Source organism: Mustela erminea, chromosome 3 (genome assembly GCF_009829155.1).
Source record: "Mustela erminea isolate mMusErm1 chromosome 3, mMusErm1.Pri, whole genome shotgun sequence".
Taxonomy (NCBI): domain Eukaryota; kingdom Metazoa; phylum Chordata; class Mammalia; order Carnivora; family Mustelidae; genus Mustela; species Mustela erminea.
This window is the reverse complement of record NC_045616.1, coordinates 17,729,940-17,751,403: the sequence shown is the minus strand read 5'-3', so window position 1 is coordinate 17,751,403 and position 21,464 is coordinate 17,729,940. Positions and strand designations below refer to the sequence as shown.

Sequence of the window (21,464 nt, the reverse complement as noted above, 5' to 3'; positions counted from 1 at the left end):
CTAGTGCTCCTTAGATATCCGAAGTGTTTCTCTCTCCCCTTTCTCACTTCTTCCCTTAACATGCACCATTTAGTTATTCCAGGAGTAAAATGCTTGGGATCAGGATTTTTCTGTAGTTGAATCGCAGGCCCCTCCCCATCTTTAGAAGTGGCCTCTTAGAAGTCCCAGCTAGAGTTGAAGAAGAATGGATGGCAAGCACAGTAGGCTAAAAAGGAGAGGTGAGAATTCTTTTTATGCATTTCCAGCAAGTCAGTTACAGTAAGAGACCCTTTAGTGGTTGCTTCTAAAGGTCAAAACTTGCACTTTTACCAGAAACACAGGTATGTTGATTTTTTTTTAATTTATTGGACAGACAGAGAGATCACAAGTAGGCAGAGCGGTAGGCAGAGAGAGGAGGAAGTGGGCTCCCCTCTGAGCAGAGAGCCCGATGTGGGGCTCAATCCCAGCACCCTGGGATCACGACCCGAGCCGAAGGCAGAGGCTCAACCCACTGAGCCACCCAGGCGCCCCCAGGTACGTTGATTTTAAAACAGCTTTGAGACACAATTCACATACCCTTCACCCGTTAAAGTGTTCAAATCAGTGTGTATTCACAGGGTTGTGTGGCCATTACCTCAGCCACCTTTTTATCACCCCTTCCCCACAAAACCTATATCCAGTAATACATACTCTCATTTCCCCCGCCTCCCCCACCGCGACTGAAGTAACCTCTGGCAACCACTAATCTTTCTGTCCCTCTGCATTTGCCTGTGGTGGACATTTCGTGTAAATGGAAGCACAGTATGTGGTTCATGGTGTGCTTCTTTCCCTTAGTGTGATGTTCTCGGAGCTCACCCATTTTGTAGCACGTGTCAGTACTTGATTTCTTTTTATTGCTTTAGTCTTTTTATTGTATAAGCTCTTGTGTAGATAGACCACAATTATCAGTTAACAGGCATTTGGATTGGTTCTACTTTTTGGCTTTTGGGAATAAGGCTGATACAAATATTCATGTGTAAGTTCTTGGGTGGTTGTTAAGTTTTCATTTCTCTTGGGTGTACACGGAGGAGTGGAATTGCTGGGTGACATGGCAACTCTCTGTGTAACCTTCTAAGGAACAGCTCGGCGGTGCCATTTCACATTCCTGTCAACAGTGTGACAAGTGTCCCTGTTTTTCCACACCCTCACAAACATGGGTTATTACTCTTCTCTGGGAATAGCCGTCTTAGTGGGTGTGAAGTGGTATCATTGTGGTTTTGGTTTGTGTTTCTTCAGGGTTCTGATGTTCAGCATCTCTTCATGTGTTTATTGGCCATTTGTTTATCTTCTCTGGAGAAGTGTCTTCTTGTTGATTGCATGCTTTAAAATTGGGTTATTGGGGCGCCTGGGTAGCTCAGTGGGTTAAGCCTCTGCCTTCAGCTCAGATCATAATCTCAGGGTCCTGGGATTGAACCCTGCATCGGGCTCTCTGCTCAGCGGGGAGCCTGCCTTCCCCCTCTCTCTGCCTGCCTCTCTGCCTACTTGTGATCTCTGTCTGTCAAATAAATAAAAATAAAATCTTTAAAATTGGGTTATTGTTTTATTACTGAGTTGTAGGAGTTATTTATATATTCTGACTACAAGTCCTTTATCAGATACATGATTGGTAGGTATTTTCCCCAATCCGTAGATTGTTTTTTCACTTTCTTTTTTTTTTAAGTAAATTTAATTTTTTTAAGAAAACGAGGGAAGTTAAGAGTAACAGAGTGTCAGATACACCAGTCAAAAGAAGAGGAATGAGTGAAATGAGTACTGGTCACCAACTTAATTTTTTTGGTAAAACCTGACGTAATTATGAAATGTTTCTCCCATTTCTTTTCCTTCCTTCCTTTTTATCGAAGTATAGTTGACATACAATATTGTATTAGTTTCAGGTATACAACATAGTAATTTGAGTTAAACATATGCAGTGTTCACCATAGTGAGCGTAGTTACCATCTGTCACCATACCATGTTATTACAGAGTTATTGGCTATATTCCCTCTGCTGTACTGCTGTACTTTTCATCCTCATGACTTCTCTTATAGCTGGAAGTTTTTACTTATTAATCCCCCTCGCCTATTTCACCCATCCTCCCTCACACCCTCCCTCTGGAAACCACCAATTCTCTGTATTTACGAGTTTCTGTTTTGATTTGTTTGTTTGGGTTTTTTTTTTTTTTTTTTTTAGGTTGCACATACAGGCGAAACCATATATTTGTTTTTTGCTTGACTGACTTATTTCACTTACCAGATACCTTATGGCCCATCCATTTGTCTCAAATGGCAAGATTTCATTCTTTTTATGTTTGAATATTAATCCATTGTATATATATACACCACATTTTCTTTATCTCTTCATCTGTCAGCAGACTATTAGGTTGTTTCCCTGTGTTGTCTGTTGTAAATAATGCTGCCTATGCCATAAACATAGGGGTGCATGTATCTTTTTGAGGTAGTGTTTTTGTTTTCTTTGGGTAAATAAATACTCAGAAGTGGAATTACTGGGTTGTGTGGTATTCCTATTTTTAACTTTCTGAGGAACCTCCATACTGTTTTCCCCAGTGGTTGTACCAGTTTACATTGTTTTTTTTTTCCCTGCTCTTTTGAAGGTATTGGTTACAACAACTTGGATTTTATTTTACAAGCCGATTTTTTTGAAATATGCAATTGTAGCTCACTTAGATTTGACTTAAACAAGAAAATTGTTAAGAAAACACTGCAGGGTTTACTGCTACCCTTTACTACCTAGACAGGAACGGAACGTTTCTGTGGGTCAAACTGTGGAATCTAGTTGTACAGCACACCCTTTTCATGCTCTGGCATCTGATGTTCTCATTTAGCATAAAAAGGAATGGTGAAGTTTCATTTTCTGTGTGGTGTAAAACAGGCTGTGACCTAACCTTTCTTTAACCTTATTATCGTATTACATGATATAGCTGTTAGACATTCCTCATCTATTTCCTAGTGCTCCAGGTAACAAAGACCAGCAGCACAGGCGTCCCTTGGACCCAGCGTAGATTGGTTGAGTCAGAATCCACATTTTACTGTGATCCTCAGGTGATTGTGTACATTAAAGTTTGAGAAGCACAACTGTATTTAACTAAAACACATACACACAAAACTTGAACTGTGTGAGGACTTTACGAGGTAGCTGAATCTGTTGAATTGATATTTCTAGAAAAAGCAGTTTAAATTATAATAGACATTTTGTATTTGTAAAACATTTGAGATGCCCTTGTGAGAACATTTTTGTATCATTAAAAATAGAAATTGGGAGAGGCTTAGAAACTGACTTAATTCTGATCCTGGAGTATCTAAGTAATCTTACCCAAATTGAGATATTTATAAATTATGTGTTGACGTTCTCATAGGATTTAAGTAGTTAGTCGATTGGTAACAATGTTATTATGCAAACAATCATTTACTTACTATTTAGTCAAACCCAAACATTTGGTTTGGAGCAATGGAACTCTTAGGGCTCCAACTAGTTATTACTCAAAATACTGGTGTGTTTTTGGATTACTTATTTTAGGAAAATCTTTTTTTTTTTTTTTTTTTTTTAAAGATTTTATTTATTTATTTGACAGAGAGAGATCACAGTAGACAGAGAGGCAGGCAGAGGGAGAGAGAGAGGGAAGCAGGCTCCCCGCTGAGCAGAGAGCCCGATGCGGGACTCGATCCCAGGACCCTGAGATCATGACCTGAGCCGAAGGCAGCGGCTTAACCCACTGAGCCACCCAGGTGCCCCGATTTTAGGAAAATCTTGATCCCCTTGTTAGGCACCTGCATGAATCGCTGTCTGTTATGTGGCTGCTGTCAAATATTACAAGTCTCTTTAGAATTAACAGCAACTGAGATTGGCGTTTTCAGAGAAATACTACCATGTTTTTTGTTGGTTTGTTGTTTTACTAAGTATTTTAATTCCAGTATAAACATACAGTATAATATTAGTTTTGGATGTACAATAACAGTGGTTCAGAACTTTTGTCCATCACCTGGTGCTCATCACAAATGCATGCCTCAATCCCTGTCACCTGTTTCCCCATCCCCCACCCACCTCCCTCTGGTAACCATGAGCACTTGTGTCATTTCCTTCCTTTAGTATCCATCCCAGAAGCATCTCTGTGAATATGGCTACTTTTTATTCTTCCAGATTTTCTTAGCACTATTTCAAGGTTAAGTTACGTAGTTGAAAATTAGTATATTTAGATCTTACGATTTTAACTTTCTGTGTAAGTACTTTAACAGAATTAACACTTCATGGACCATTAGCTTGGTTTTTTAAGACATGTCCATTTAACAAGCATGTCTTTTGAGAAATCATGAGAATTTTCCATAATGAATTCAGTGTCAGAAATTTTATTTTTTCTCCAAATGAACATGTTCTGAGTCAGATGCTGAGAATTGTATAAGATAGTGTTTATTTTCTTTCTTTTTTTCTTTAAGGGATTAATTAAATTTCAGTGCTAAATAGCTTTAATTTCATCTAAGATGCCTGGTAGTATTTGTTTTTGAACTTTATGAGTTCAGTTTTGTTTTGTTTTTTTAAAGATTTTATTTTATTTATTTGATAGAGAGAGATCACAAGTAGACGAAGAGGCAGGCAGAGAGAGAGGGGGAAGCAGGCTCCCCGCCGAGCAAAGAGCCCGATGTGGGACTCGATCCCAAATCCCTGAGATCATGACCTGAGCCGAAGGCAGTGGCTTAACCCATGGAGCCACCCAGGCGCCCCATGAGTTCAGTTTTTAATTATCTTTCTCACTCTGAGGATACAAAATTAAGACATTATGAGGTAGAGCTACTGAATCTTCCTTCATATTGTGGAAACATAGAGGCACATAACTGAGGAAAAATGCTCGAGTTGAATATTCAGTAGTATTTGACATATGATAATATGCACCAAAATTCTAAATCACTGATGTTACCTAGCAAAAATAAATATGATTTTATTGGTCTTTGGCACGTAACTTAGCACAGACTGGTCACAAGAACATAGTAACTTGGTTTTTAAATTCATCTTTTTACATTTTTTCACGAGAACTCGCATTTCCTCCTGAAAGCATAGCCCTCTTGAATGAAATAGTTAATAGAGCAAATATAGCAGATAACTGATGAAACTCAGACTAATAACTCCAGAAACTGGAATGTAAATAGACTTGTCATAAAAAAAAAAAGTTTGTAAACAGACATGGAAAAATGTCCTATATACCTAGGTACAGAAGTAATATAAATTAAAATTCAAAATTAACTCTAGTGCCAGAAAGACTACTGTAAAAGTGGATTTTTTAAAAGATTGCCTGATTCCTTTGGAATGATTTGGAGATGTATCTTGTGCTGTCATACACTTGTGATTTTATTCTAAATTAGGCATTAATTTTTTTGTCATTTAGTTATTGAAGTATAATTTTCTTTTTAAAGATTTTATTTATTTATTTGACAGAGATCACAAGTAGGCAGAGAGAGAGGGAGAAGCAGGCTGTCTGCTGAGCGGAGAGAGCCGATACCTCGATCCCAGGATCCTGGGATCATGACCTGAGCCGAAGGCAGAGACTTTAATCTGCGGAGCCACCCAGGCGCCCCTGAAGTATAATTTATACACAATAGAATCCATCCTTTTTAGTATATAGTTGTGTAAGTTTTGATAAACATATACTGTAGTTTATCCACCAGTGCAGCAAAGATGGAGCAGAAAGTTCCTTCATGCCTCTTTGCAGTTAGCCCCTTTTCCTGAATCCACCCCCTGGCAATCACCTGTTATCTGTCATTAAAGGTTTTTAAGCATTCATTTTAGTAGTGAAAATTCTGAAGCAGCGCAGATGTCCATTGGCCAGGGGAGTGTTCATGTGAACTTGGCCATGCCTCCTTACTTGAACTTCTACCATAAAGCCATTAAGAATGATGACATAGTATCTGTGAAGTTCATGGAGACTATGTACTTGTCACTTAACAGGAGAAAATGACCAAGATGTGGGAAAAAAGCAGGTGACAGTCATCTGTGGACTGATTGTACCTTTATCAAAACATCTCTATAGAGAGACTTGGACCTGAGACAAAAGTTACAGTTGCTTTAAAATTAAACTTTTCATTTCATTTTCATAAACTTTTTTTCGCTTGTTTCTGAAGGTTCTCTTTTCTAAACTTTGGAGTCAAGGTCTAGGCTATAATTCAGAAACACTTTAAAATTTTTTATTATTTATTTATTTATTTTTATTGACATAATGTATTATTAGCCCCAGGGGTACAGGTCTGTGAATCATCAGGCTTACACAGTTCACAGCACTCACCATAGCACATACCCTCCTCAGTAACCATCACCCAGTCACCCTTTCCCTCCTCCCCCTCCCTCCAGCAACCCTCAATTTTTTCCTGCAATTAAGAGTCTCTTAACGGTTTGTCTCCCTCCCTGATCCCATCTTGTTGCGTTTTTCCCTCCTTATTCTCATGACCCCTTACCTTGCCTCTCAAATTCCTCATATCAGAGATCATATGATAATTGTGTTTCTCTGATTGACTTATTTTGCTAAGCATGATACGCTCTAGTTTCATCCATGTCATTGCAAATGGCAAGATTTCGTGGGGTTTTTGATGGCTGCATAGTATTCCACTGTGTGTGTGTGCACGTGCATATATATATGCCACATCTTTATCCATTCATCTGTTGATGGGCATCTAGTTTCACTATTGTGGATCTTGCTGCTATAAACATTCAGGTGCATGTGCCCTTTCAGATCACTATACTTGTATTCAGAAACTTTTTTCAGGCTTTGAGGGTGTGAAAGTGTGATGGTCATATGCTTGTTAGAGTAGTTATGATCTCTCTCCTAAGACTTTACTTTTTAAACTTATTTTATTCTCAGAAGCTAAGTTTGAATCACTTTTTGTGATAATGAAGTATTAAAAATTTAAGACTCTTGCCTTAGCCTTAGTAGTGTGGTAACTGCTAGTTGGGGTATGAAGGACAAACTATATAGGATCTGTGGACTTTCGGACTAGAAGACCAGTTTAGGCAAAAAAACTGATGTGTGTGGCAGGAACATTGTACTGTTATAAGGTATTATATAATATCATCATAGTTCATGTATTAGGAATAACTACCAGAATGAGTGACACATTTATTCACTAGGCATCCTCAAAATGCAAGTTGGTGTGCTATAAACAATGAAGTGTCTTGAGGCCGTGGAAGTTGCTTTTGAAACTTGAAGGACAAGAAGTTAAAATGGTGAAGAAGAAAGTTACAGAAAAACAAGAAGAGTGCAGAAAAACGAAGAGCAGAGGCGTGGAGGTGGAAGTGAGCAGGCCTGTCTCCAGTGCTGGGAGGGACACTTAGGATGGAGTGACAGGAAGTGTAAGTAGGGTCTCAGCTGTGTGATTGGCAGGTATTAACGATGTCTCCGAGAAGGTGTTGGCCCACTAGGGCCCAGGGGCCAAAGCCTGCCCACCTCCTGTTCTTGTTCTGCCTGACTGCTAAGATGTTTTTGTATTTTAATGGCTGGGGAAAAAAAATTAATGAAGATGAATACTTTATGACACATGAATATGCCCTGGAGGCCCTATTTCAGTGTCCATAGTCAAATTTTGTTCGAACAAGGCCATCTCCATTAATTGGATGTATTGCCAATGGATACTCCTGGCCACGGCTGGGCTGAGTGGTTACAGCGGGGACATTACAGCCTCCTAAAATACCATTGAGCCCTTCATAGAAAAAGTTGGCCAGCTCCTGGAGAGATTCACAGTGCAGCATTCACTTTGGGCACGATGAGACATGAGGCTGGGCAGGTAGGGTAGGCAAATAAGATCTCAGTCTTCTCAAATCCATTTCTGATAGTGTACTTGTGTGTGTTCCCAGTAACTGAGATTAAGCTTTACTCATATAACATTTTCTGAAGCTCTGGCTTTCTTCCTCATCGCCCTCCCACCTTACAGGGATAATGCTTTGAGAAGCAGTGTTGTAGAATTTTGAAAGCCATCTTGAAGGTTTTCAGTTGTATCTTTAGAGGAAACATGGAAGCAGTTGAGTTGGAAAGGCACATGATGGGGGAGTTCCATTATGAGGTTTGCCTTCTATTAGGTAGAACTTACTCATCAGATTTTAGTATGACTAGCATTTAAAATATGACCCCAGGAATGCACAGTACACTACATTGACGATTGGGAGACAGGGGTTTCTGTTTTACTGCCAACTTCCCTGCTTTCTATTTGTATAAGTATTTTCTCTGCTTTGCCTAGTTACGAATATAAGATAACGAGGGGGCAACTGCTGATACGTAAGACTCAGGAAAAGAGAAAAAATGCTGTGCTAACATATGGATACTTTTTTCCTCTCCATTATGTTTGCTTTTATGATTTGCTTCAACTTTCTCTGGGTTTAATTTAATGTTTTTCTCCTTTAGTATCTTGAGATGGAAACTGAGTCATCTTTTTAAAGGGCTTTTTAAAGCCTTTCTTCTCTAGGGTGCACGTTGAAGCACAGGTTGAGCCATGTCACACAGGATTTGTTACTTAAGGTTTTCATTTTCATCTGGTTACAAACATTTTCTCTTTTTCCATTGGGTTTCTTCTTTGACCCATAGGTTATTTAGCAGTATGTATTTAATTTTCAAATCTGTGGAGATTTTTCCAGTGTTTTGTTGTTGCTGCTGTTGGGGTATGTGTGTTTTCTACCTTGCATTGTGAACCTAGAAGAGAATCAGTACTATCAGTCTTTTGCCGTTTCTGTGCGTTTCACTTTGTGGCCAGAATGTGGTCCCTGTGTCTGTTCTTTCATATATCCTAGAAAGAAAATGGCATTCCACAGGTGTTGAGTCCAGTGTTCTTTTATATACCTCAGTTAAGTAAAGTTTGTTCATGGTTTCACATCTTCTCTACCGGTATTGGTTTTGTTCTTCGCTACTGAGAAATGTGTGCTCAAGTGCCTGGTGATGGTGGGTTTGCCTCATTCTCCTCATAGTTCTGTTGATTCTTGCTCTGCATAATTCAAACCTGTGTTTTAGGTAAAAACGAATTTGGAAATACTGTATCTTTATATTGTTTTGTATTTTATTTATATCCTTGTAAAATGTTTCCCTATATCTCTAACCATGCCTTTTGCCTTAACGTCTCCTTGTATCAGACAGCTTTCTTATTTATGGTTCACTTCTGCATAGGATCTAATAAGGTATAATTTTTTTCTATTTTGTTCACTTCAGCCTTTTTCTATCCCTGTGTTGAAGGTTTTGTCTCCTCTAAGCAGTTGTGCATATTTCTATTTTCAGTCTTACAGTTTGTGTCTTTTTAGGAAGCATTTAGTTTGCTTGCATTTAATGTAATTACTGATCTGTTTGGGTTTTAATCTCTGACTTTCTGATTTTTATTTGTCCTACCTGGTTTGTGTTCTTTGTCTCTGATTTTTTTTTTTTTGTCTGCCTTTGAATTTTTTTTTCTTATTTCATTTTTTTCTCTGTATTAGAGGGTATGTAGTGATGAGATGCATATCCTCTGTTATTTGAGTGGTTACTGTACTACTTTGAATTACCAAAGGAATAACATAAATTTCTGAGTTTCCTTCTGTCCAAGCAATGCTAAAATCTTTAGAATACTTTAATTCCAATTGCCCTCCTTACCTTGATGCTCTTGCTGTCAAGCATTTGACTTCTCTGTGTATTTCAAGCCCTATGAGATGCTTGTTAATTTTTGAAGTCATTTCTTCTCCAAGATTTACCCATCTTGTTGATGCTTATGACGGTATCTCTGTGCTTCCATGTGCATCCTCATCCTTTTGCCAGTACTAGGTAGGCTGGTAATAAATACCTTGGGTTTTCTTTTTCTTTCTTACCTGAAACAGTACTTCATTCACATTGATTCTTGCTCTGGGTATAAAATTCTCAGTTGGCAGTTATTTTCCTTTAGTGTTTTCAAGTCTGTTGGCCTCTGGCTTCCTGTTCCTGGTGAGAACTTTGCCACTGGCCAAATTGTTTCTCTTGTGTAGGTCATTTCCACCTGTTCTCTGGTTGTAAAGTTTTTCCCTTTGCCTGAGCACTGAGCTGTTCTGCTGGAGTGTGCCTTGAGGGGATTTTCATTGTATTTCTCTTTCTTGGTGTGTGTAAAACTTATTAAATTTATACGTTAATACTTTACCAGCTTCAGAAAATTCTCAGACTTTATCTTTTATGTATTGCTCTGAGCCCATTTTCTTCCTCTAGAATTCTTGTTTACAAGTATTAGCCCTCTGACATCGCTCCCTCTGTCTCTCACTGTCTCTGCTTTGCCAGCCTGTCATCTCAGTGCTTCTCTCTGTATATTTTCATCTGACGGATTTTTCCAGCCACTCATTTTCTGTTCAGCTGTGCGTAATCTGCTTGTAAAGCCACCCACTGAGGTTTTCAGTTCTAGAACATCCATTTTGTGCCTTTTTGTAGTTTCCAGTGTTCTGCCTAATTCTCAGAATTGTTTCTTAATCTCTTACTTAGCTCAGCATAATTACTGTTTTAAAGTCTGTGTCTGATCCTGATCACAGGATCTTCTGTTGGGCTTTTCCATCAGTTCTTACTTCCTTTGATTTTGTGTTGGGGTTCCTTGATTGGGTATCAAACATTAGATAGAATATGAAAAATAATTTGAACCCTAGTAAATACGTACTGTCTAGATAATATTTTCTGTAAGTAGCATTTGTATTTGCTTTTGGCTTTTGTCTGTTTTCAACTAGCAATCCTGAATTTTTTTTTTTATTTTTTAAAGATTATTTATTTATTTATTTAGCAGAGAGAGAGATACAGTGAGAGAGAGAACACAAGCAGGGGGAGTGGAGAGAGGGAGAAGCAGGCCTCCCAACGAGCAGGGAGCCCAATGTGGGGCTCAATCCCAGGACCCCAGGATCACGACCCAAGCCAAAGGCAGACGCTTAATGACTGAACAATCCAGATGCCCCCTGAATTTCTTTAGTTCAGTATTGACATGATCTTAAATTGGGTTTTGGTTCCTCCAGTAGCTGGTTTGTAATTTGTCTTTAAGGACTAGGGTGCAGTTCTTCAGAGCTCTAACTCAAAGTATATGGGGGGTTTCAAAGTTCCCATCTTAGTGGGTTCTGGACTCTAGTTTTCTCCTCTGGCCCTGCCTAGCTGTCAAAAGCTCCACTCAGTGTTTTAGCTGCTGGTTCCAGAATCAGAAGAGGCCATTGGAGGAAGCTTCCCTTAGTTCTGGACTTCTCTGATTTTCTTTCTTCTTCTGTATGTTGTCCTCCTTTTAGCTCTTTACATGCTGACAAACAGATTTTTCAAAATAAAATTTTCAGCTTTTTAAGTTATTACCGGGGAGGGTGATCATACCGCTTCTGTCATTACTAGATATGAAACTATTCTGTAGGTTTTTTTTATCTTAAGAGAAACCATTTCTTTTTTGTGTGTGTGTGTTTGGTGTATTCTAATACAGTAGTTTAAAAAAACTGGCTTCTCTTGCATTCTTACTCTTGATTTTATGTGATTGTACAGAGAAGAATGCCATCTAAACCTCCTGTTTCTCTTATATTGTCTCTTAGAGGAAAAGGGATTCTTAATTTAAAAGAGCTTTAAAAACACATTTCATGGGCGCCTGGGTGGCTCAGTGGGTTAAGCCGCTGCCTTTGGCTCAGGTCATGATCTCAGGGTCCTGGGATCGAGTCCCGCATCGGGTTCTCTGCTCCGCGGGGAGCCTGCTTCCTCCTCTCTCTCTCTCTGCCTGCCTCTCTGCCTACTGGTGATCTCTCTGTGTCAAATGAATAAATAAAATCTTTAAAAAAAAAAACAAAACACATTTCATAATAGCCGTGTTTACTTGAAATTACTTTGAACAAATGAACATTAGTGTTAGTAGGGAGAGGCTCTGGGCTCTTGCAGTGCTTACTTACAGATGCATGGCTAAAACGTTCCGTCCAACACCATTCCATTATAGAACTATGAAATCCTGAGTCAGAGTAAATGTGTGCAGGTAGTGCTATAGTTGTGTAGGTGCTGTGGAAGTCTCCACAGGATGACCCAGGGGAGAGTCAGGTCCCAAGGTGCAGTAACTGGCTCTTTGAAATTTCAGTCACAAATTTGTTATGGGAAGTGGTCAGGTTTCAGCTACTTTCTAGTCCCCTGAGGCCTTCTCTGTCTCTGGAGGTGAGTCAGCTGGTCATGGGAATCACGGTATGATAGGGACCTAGAGCTGGATCCTAAGGGGAAAGGCACCGTGTGGCTTAGAGGAATCTGCAGGCTTTTCCTGTCCCGGGGGAGACCCATTAGGAGACTCCGAGCTCAGGGTGGGCACCCTTCCTGGAGATACCCCTGGGAGGAAAGCAGGTATTAAGCACAAACTGTATTGTTTGTACAAACAGTGATTCCCCTTATCCTGGAGGGCAAGTTTTTGGAACAGACCAGCTCTCTGATGTCCACCGAGGGCTGGCTCCGGGCAGGCAGCTCTTTCTAAAGACACCAGTGCCAGCCTGCGAGAACTCTGCTGCACTCAGCCTCTGGTGACTCACTGCAGAAATTTTCTGTAAACACCGTAGGGTGATACGAAAGGTCTATGTGATAATTTTTGTTACGATAAGTAGTAAGATGTTTGGCATGAAACTTTGGCAGCTAAAATAGTCGTGTGCTCAGAATGTCTTGGTATGTTGCATACGGGCGTTTCCTGATGTGCCAGTGTCTGTTGTCCATTTGAATCCACGTGTGGGAAGAGCTGGACGGCATTGGAACATTTAGTATGGCTTCAGAGAATGTTTAAAAAATTAAATTACAGTGGGAAATTATCCATTACAAAGGACACTTCAGATGGCTTCTTTTAAATTTCCAGTTGAACCACCCACATATTTTTTCACATTTTACTGGACTTGTTTTTCTCCTGGGAGCTTTCTGAGGAAAAGTACTCTGTCACTGAGAATTTTGACTAAGGCAGCTGAAGTTCACTTGGCAATCAGAAATATGGAAAAAACAATTTCTGACTCCTTTTAGAATGAAACTAGAGAATCTCAGATGTTACAGATTAGATTTCTCACTTATAAACGTGGATCCTTACCCAGAAAGTTATGTGACAGTCTGCAAAGCTGACTAGCTGGTTAGTTGCATTTCATCACTTTTTAGTCATAGAATATGCACTTGCAAACGCTACTGAAAAAACCCAAGAGGACATGGATTCAAGTTGAATTTCATTAGTGACTTTGATCATCTTTTCATGCCTAATTTGGTCATTTATTCAACAAACTTTATAAGTATTTATTTAAACCCTGCAATGTGTCACGCTAGTCCTGGGGGCTGTGGATTATTTTTTTTTTTTCTCATTTGTTTTCAAATTTAAGTCCCATTAGGGGCCCCTGGGTGGCTCAGAAGCCTCTGCCTTAGGCTCAGGTGATGATCTTAGGGTCCTGGGATTGAGCCCCGCATCAGGCTCCCTGCTCAGCGGGTAGCCTGCTTCCTCCTTTCTCTCTGCCTGCTGCTCTACCTACTTGTGATCTTTCTCTCTCTGTCAAATAAATAAATAAAATCTTTAAAAAAAAAAAAATTCCCGTTAAGGTCAGCCTGGAGCTGCCTGCTTTTCATGAGGTTCCTAAGCTACATACATGTACTCCATTGTCTCCTGCTCCCTCAAAATCTGTTATCTCTTTCTTTCCTCTCCTTAAGGTAATACTGCATTGCATGATTGCGCAGAGTCTGGGAGTTTGGACATCATGAAGATGCTGCTTATGTATTGTGCCAAGATGGAAAAGGATGGTTATGGAATGACTCCCCTTCTTTCAGCCAGTGTCACCGGTCACACAAATATTGTGGATTTTCTGACTCACCATGCACAGACCAGCAAGACAGAACGGATCAATGCTCTAGAGCTCCTGGGAGCTACATTTGTGGACAAAAAGAGAGATCTGCTTGGGGCCTTGAAATACTGGAAAAAGGCCATGAACATGAGGTACAGCGATAGGACTAATATCATCAGCAAACCGGTACCGCAGACTCTGATAATGGCTTACGATTATGCCAAGGAGGTGAATAGTGCGGAAGAGCTAGAAGGTCTTATTGCCGACCCCGACGAGATGAGAATGCAGGCACTATTGATCAGAGAACGTATTCTTGGTCCCTCTCATCCCGATACCTCTTATTACATTAGATACAGAGGCGCTGTCTATGCGGACTCTGGAAATTTCAAACGATGCATCAACCTCTGGAAGTATGCTTTGGATATGCAGCAGAACAACTTGGACCCTCTAAGCCCCATGACCGCCAGCAGCTTGCTGTCGTTTGCGGAACTGTTCTCCTTTATGCTCCAGGATAGGGCTAAAGGCCTGCTGGGCACCACCGTTACGTTTGATGATCTTATGGGCATCCTGTGCAAAAGTGTCCTTGAAATAGAGCGAGCTATCAAGCAAACTCAGTGTCCAGCTGACCCGTTGCAGTTAAATAAGGCTCTGTCCATTATTTTGCACTTGATTTGCTTGCTAGAGAAAGTTCCTTGTACTGTAGAACAGGACCACTTCAAAAAGCAGACTATCTACAGGTTTCTGAAGCTGCATCCGAGGGGGAAGAATAACTTCAGCCCCCTTCATCTGGCTGTGGACAAGAACACGACCTGCGTAGGGCGCTACCCCGTGTGTAAATTCCCGTCTCTGCAGGTCACGGCCATACTGATCGAGTGTGGCGCCGACGTAAACGTCAGAGACTCTGACGACAACAGCCCCCTGCACATCGCTGCTCTGAACAACCATCCCGACATCATGAATCTCCTTATTAAATCAGGTGCACACTTCGATGCCACAAACTTGCACAAGCAGACTGCTAGTGACTTGCTGGACGAGAAAGAGATCGCGAAAAATTTGATCCAGCCCATCAATCACACCACCCTGCAGTGTCTTGCTGCTCGCGTCATAGTGAATCATAGAATATATTACAAAGGGCATATCCCAGAAAAGCTAGAGACCTTTGTTTCACTTCACAGATGATAATCTGCCTGGCTCGTCGCACTGTCAAAAGCACGGATCGCTGACAGTTGCCTCGTAAGTGAGCACTGTTGTGAGAACACCAGCATTCACTTGGCTTGACACCTCGTGCTCTCATTGGCTAAAGCATTAGAAGCATCAGCTTTCCAGGATTGGTTTCCCAGTATTTAATATAAATACACCATATAATATATTGTTTGTGAATTATTGAGAAATGGAATGTCCTACTCGAATTTCTTAAATTGTCTGCCAAAGGCTTACCTGTTCTGGTTCTGTTTGCTGTTGGGTGTTCGGGACAAAATTCACTGTTCTTCAGTGGTGTCTTTATACTTTACTGGTTTGTGAATTTTATACAATTGAAGGTCTTTTTTTTTTTTTTTTTTTTTTTTCCTGCTTCTTCCTTCTCTTGTCCAGGCTTCTTCACTCTTTCCACTTGATTTTTTTTCCTCCCCATTTCTACTTACCATCCTTTCCCCCCCTTACGGACCCATGCTAGGTTGCACACCCTTTATGGACCTGTTACCATTTGCAATTACCATAAGTGCTTTATCTTCTCTATGCACCGGCTTAAACTTGACTGTTGTATGTTAGCACATTTTTCTATGCAGCAGTTGGTCAACTTCAACTCAAAACCTGTTACATTTGTTACAAAGTTCCTTGTTTAGAAAGTAGTACTCTTTGTAGCATGACAGTTTTTAGAGCTATAGGTCAGCTACCTGAGCTCAGGCTTTTCTGTTTATTTGTTTCTGTGGGTTTTTTTTTGTTTTTTTGTTTTTTTCCTTCTTCTTCTGAGGTTTCTCTCTCTAATCCACTGAAATTATTGTGTGCTAAATTTGGGAAACAAATCTCTCCTAACTCATTAACCCAGTTGGAATTTAGGTCTGTTGTCTTAATATAACCTGCTGTAAAAGGAAGACTCCTGACAAAGTGACCCACCTTTCATGCTGCCAACTTTGTCCTGCTCGGGCTGATGATGTGATTAGGTGTAGAGAATTCACATCAATTTAACCTCAGAGTGTATCATGCAGCTTTAACGAGTCACATTGAACTCTTCCGCAGTCGGACCGCAGATCACTTTTAGTTACAAAAAAGAGCTACAGCATGTCAGTGGCACGGTGCTTGCCAAGCCCGATCTAGGCATCTAGGATAATTAAGGTATTTTCGTATGCAATTTACTGCCGTAGTATTCAAGGTCAGTACCAGTGTCCGTCCGTCCTTCCAGCTTCGGTATACCTTTCCAAATAACTTGCATGGATTACTTTGGTCTTGGTTATTCGTCACCCTAGTTAAACACAAAAGGTTGCAGTGCTTCCTGTCCCCTTCCTGAAAGTTAGCTTGGCTCTGCTCTTCTTTCCGTACGGTTTTCTGTTTTGTCTTGTTTTTGGTTTGGTTCTGTCGGTTCTTCCACACAGTTTCGCTAATGCCACAGAAAGGGCTCTTTCAAGAAAAGATTAAGGGAAAAGTACTAAAGAAGATTCAGGTAGTTATCCTTCAGCACTTTATTGTTATTCAGGATAAAATGTATGATAGCACATTTGCCCTGCAAATGTCTTAATGAAATTGTTCTGAATAAAAAGCTCCTTATTAGTTTGAGGAAAAAACAGACTCAAGTGTACCTGTGAGTTGAATGAGCTGGATCCACTTGGGTTTTTGCTCGCATTTTATCCTGAGGGTTGATGTCATGATCTTTACAGAGTCATCACTGCAAAGAATCGCCTTAGGTTTATTTCATCTTTATTCAGTAAAACAAAAAACAAGAAAAAAAAAAACTCATGATGAAAAGTAGTAAATAAAAATCATTAGACTTACTTTCTGATTAAGTAATTGAGGTTTAATTTTTTTTTTTAAGGTATCCTGTTTTTACTAGGTTCTGAATTGCATTTCACTGTCGAAAAGGGTGAATGGGATGTAACTGATCATGGTTGCTCTCCAGCCTTTTGATGAAGAGCCTTGAAACCCGTGTTTACCGCGGGCAAATTTGGTGGAATGTTTGGGCTGCCACATATATTAACCATTTGTGATTTAGACACACATTCTAGAAATAGCAGACATCAACATTTTGAAATCATTTGCTTCTAACCCTCTGGTACGTATGCATGGGCAACCTTTTTTTTTTTTCTTTAAAGGGAAACTCTGTACGTGCAGTAAATCAACACTAGTGGATCCCAGTAATTTGGGGGTAAAAGATGAGCAATGGAATTTTCCAGTGATTTGACATTTCCCCTTCCTTTCTCGGGCGGGGAGAAGAGGGCTCACGTGCTCGTTTGGTACTGCACACTTCACACTATCCAACGGGTGAACCGAAATCGTGCGGCTCTAGTGGAACTCAGGATTTCTTCACATAGCATTTTTCCACCGCTAAAGATGGATCGCTTCGAAGTGTTCTTCAGTCTCGAGAACTGGAATGCCTTATTTCAGTTAGGATACGACTCTCCTCTGTTTGCCATCTCCCCAGATGCTGTTAGGAGCTCTTGACATATCGAGTGGTTTGATAGCTCAGAGTTGTCTACAGTTTCATTCTGGAGGAGTTTGGTTAATAAAAGGTGACCTCAGACATTGTGAAGGCCTTTGTCAGAAAGTATTCTCAAAATTGTTTTTGACTGAATTGAAAAAGATATGTCCGTTTGTTACTTTTTTTTAACCACAAGTGAGTAATACTTAATGAGCTACTTGTACTGGTGTGAGTGGAACTAAACCACACTGTAGCGAGTGATGTTGGCTGGAGTTTCTAAGTTCTGATTCCCTTTCTGTAAAAATGCCTTGTGAGGCCTGCTGAATTTTAGATGCTCCACTCGTGATCGTTCCTGGAAAAGAAATGGTCATTTTGCTCAGATGAGATACCAGTCTACTTTATAAAGACAAGTGGATTCTAGATTTTTTTTTTTTTAAAGAGTCATTTTCTTACCTGTAAACCTGACAGGGGCATAAAACCCAAATCAGCAAAAAATCAGCCTGGTGCCCATTCTGACTTTGAAGTTACGTGCTCACTTGTAAAGTGACTACCTTACTGTATAATATTTTAGAGACCCCCATCTACTGTGACTTGGGAAAATTCTTTAAATTATATATGAAAAGGTCGCTCTTCAAAATCCTGTCACCCAGCTAAAACCTTAGGTTGACTTTTAGAGGAAAAACGATCCTTGTAGTTATCAGAATTGTGGGGGCCAGATGAGATAATAACCATCTTCTTGGACACTGCGACAGCAGCATTATTGCTTGGAACTTTAACCATTTTAGAGTTAGATCCTAAAGAAACTAATTGGTCCTCATCCTTTTTTCATTTTTCTTTTTTCTTTTTATTTTTTCCACCTTCATATATCACTAAACAACTAGTTTCTCCCTTTTGTCACTTCCCATTGTGTATTTTTCAGAAGTACTGTATTCAGATGCCAGCCAATAAATTGTCACATAATGGAAAATGATACGCCACAACATTCATTGTAAGGTCTAATAAAATTAAATTTGCACCAAATACAAGCGTATTTGTATTAACTCTTTTTTTTTTAAGTTTTTATTTATTGGAAAGCAGTGTATGGGGGGAGGGGGAAGGGTGGGGGGGGGCTAGGGGCAGAGGGAGAGAACCTCAAGGAGACTGTGTGCTGAACGTGGAACCCTAGGTGGAGCTTGATCGCATGACCCTGAGGTCATGATCTGAGCTGAAACCAAGAGTCGGGTTTTGGTTGGGCACCCCTTGTATGAACTCTTCATCTTTGATTGATGACGTCTTAATGCTTTGATGGTGTGCTTCTGTTTTAAAAAATACCTACTTGGTAATTTACGGTCCATGAGAAGTGTTAGAGATAGCATTTATTGTTCATACTTATATGTAAAAAAAGATGGTTTTTGTACACTTTGTTCTGATTTCTTTTCCAGTGAAGACCACAGACATTAAGTTAAAGAAAGGCTTCTGTTGTTCAGTGCATGGGAGAGCGGCTGCTTTTAACTTCTACTCTTGTATTTTAACTGGTTTGGTATTAGGTATCAGAAGTATGTCAGAAATACATATTTAAATACAAGTATGTAACTATTTATATTTATAAAGTATTTATAAAATAGGTAAATACAATATACCGTGAAGGTAAATTTCATCAATTCATTTCCACTTTTCGATGGTCAAATCTGGGTAGTCCTTGTCGTCTTTTTTTTTTTTTTTAAATCATTTATTTATTTATTTATTTGACAGAGATCACAAGTAAGCAGAGAGGCAGTCAGAGAGAGGAGGAAGCAGGCTCCCTGCTGAGCAGAGAGCCCGATGTGGGGCTCGATCCCAGGACCCTGAGATCATGACCCGAGCCGAAGGCAGCGGCTTAACCCACTGAGCCACCCAGGCGCCCCCCTTTTTTTTAATTTTTTTATTTTTATTTATTTATTTATTTGACAATGAGAGATCACAAGTAGGCAGAGAGGCAGGCAGAGAGAGAGGAAGGGAAGCAGGCTCCCTGCTGAGCAGAGAGCCCGATGTCTTGTCGTCTTGTATGTAAATTTCCTAATACAAAAAGTTTTAGTAGGTCCAAAAATGCTCCGACTAGAATATTATCTTATATTATATATATAATATATATTATATTATCCAACTAGAGGTTATCTAACCATAAACGGAAATATCCAGCTGTATCAGATTTCCCTGCATGAATCCTTAAACTGCTTTACCAGTAACAAGTACAGACTTGGTCATCTTCCCGACAGAATCCTTTTAAACCTTAGCCTTCCATCCCCTTGGTTCTATGGGCATCCATCATCAGCGTTCAAGAGGAAATCTTCCAAATGTGTAAGGATAAGAAAATTACATTTTTGAGAATTTGATAAAGAAAAAGTCTTCCGTCCTAAGAATGTTTTTTCTTCAAGATACTTTCTGTTCTTTTTTTCCATCTCTGTACTATCAGAATGTCCCTTTTTTTCTTTCTCCTTAATCTTTATTCATTTTGCCCATCCCCCTTCCCCCCAGCAACCGCCAGTGTGTTTTTTGCATTTAAGAATCTGTGTGTTTTGTTTAGATATCATGTGGAAATGAAATCATATGGTATTTGTCTTCCTCTGACTAACTCCACTTAGCACAACACCCTCCAGAATGTTCATGCTTAAGTAATTTGGGGTTGTGGGGGTTGTCAAATCATTGATTCCTGGATGCCACCATGTTATTGTAAACATATTTTAAGTAAGATTTGCTCTCCTAAATTGAACTCAGCTTAATAGAATTATCTCAGTTTTATTTTCCTAATCTAATAATTATGTCTGATTTGCAAAATGAACACAGAGCCCTGCCTTAAAACATTGAAAATGTAAACTTTGGGCGCCTGGGTGGCTCAGTCGTTAAGCATCTGCCTTCAGCTCAGGTCATGATCCCAGGGTCCTGAGATCGAGTCTCACATCAGGCTCCCCACTCTGCAGGAAGCCGGCTTTTCCCTCTCCCACTCCCCCTGCTTGTGTTCCCTCTCTCGCTGCGTCTCTCCCTGTCAAATAAATAAATAAAATCTTTTTTTAAAAATTGAAAATGTAAACTTATAAAAGGATACATTTAAGACACACATTCATATTGAGGAAGGATTTGGTGTTCCCCTAAAACATCTTCGGTGGTTATTAACCACCATATACTTTGGTGTAAATCAGGGAGTAGAGTGGTTTAAAGTATTTGTCATGATTGCCGGAAACTAATGTGGAAAAAAAAAATGATTGTGTCTGTTACAGAAAAGTTTTATGCACAACTTCTCAATAATCAGTCTCTTGTAATGTGAAGTCTCTCCTTGGTTATTTTAGATCTATGTGAGCCTTATCTATTACTTTATTCTTCTCCAAAAGACCAAATACGACTTTGTTAATGGCCAGTTTCCTTTGTTTATGTAACAGATAATCAGGACTAATTGACCCTAGGAGTGATATTTTTTTAAAGTCTTTTTTTCCTTATAATTTAATGTCTCTGTAGATGATACTACTTGTGATGATAATTAGTTCTAAAACTTATTAGCCGGCACTGTGGGACCCTCGGTGGCTCAGCTGGTTAAAGATTGTCTTGATTTGGGCTCAGGTCATGATCTCAGGATTGTGCAATGAAGCCCTGTGTCCGGCTGTGTGCTAAGCGTGGGGCCTGCTGGAGATTCTCTCTCTCTCTCTCTTTCTCTCCCCCGCCATGTCCCTCCCCAACACAGGAGCTCTCTTCAAATAAATTTTTTTTAAAGATTTTATTTATTTATTTGACAGAGATCACAAGTAGGCAGAGAGGCAGGCAGAGAGAGAGGAGGAAGCAGGCTCCCTGCTGAGCAGAGAGCCTGATGTGAGGCTCTATCCCAGGACTCTGGAATCATGACCTGAGCTGAAGGCAAGAGCCTTTAACACACTGAGTCACCCAGGCGCCCCGCAAATAAATCTTTTTTAAAAAGTAAAAAACTTAGCAGATACCTGACACCTTGATTATCTTGTTTTTTAAAAATATATTTATTTAACATAGGGGTGCCTGGGTGGCTCAGTTGATTAGGTGGCTGCCTTCAACTCAGGTCATGATCCCAGATTGCCGGGATCGAGTCCCGTATCGGGCTCCCTGCTCAGCAGAGAGT

The 21,464-nt window shown here is 39.9% G+C and overlaps 1 protein-coding gene across 2 annotated transcripts in view; it reads left to right on the top strand.

Moving 5' to 3' along the window:
* Window positions 1-18,388, top strand: part of FEM1C (fem-1 homolog C) — a 31,374-nt gene extending 12,986 nt beyond the window's left edge. For both annotated transcript variants that reach the window (XM_032335395.1, XM_032335394.1), the window contains exon 3: window positions 13,610-18,388. In XM_032335395.1, the coding sequence (XP_032191286.1) occupies window positions 13,610-14,919 (1,310 nt within the window). In that variant the 3' untranslated portion in view covers window positions 14,920-18,388. The remainder of the gene's footprint in view (window positions 1-13,609) is intronic.
* Window positions 18,389-21,464: the final 3,076 nt, after the last annotated feature.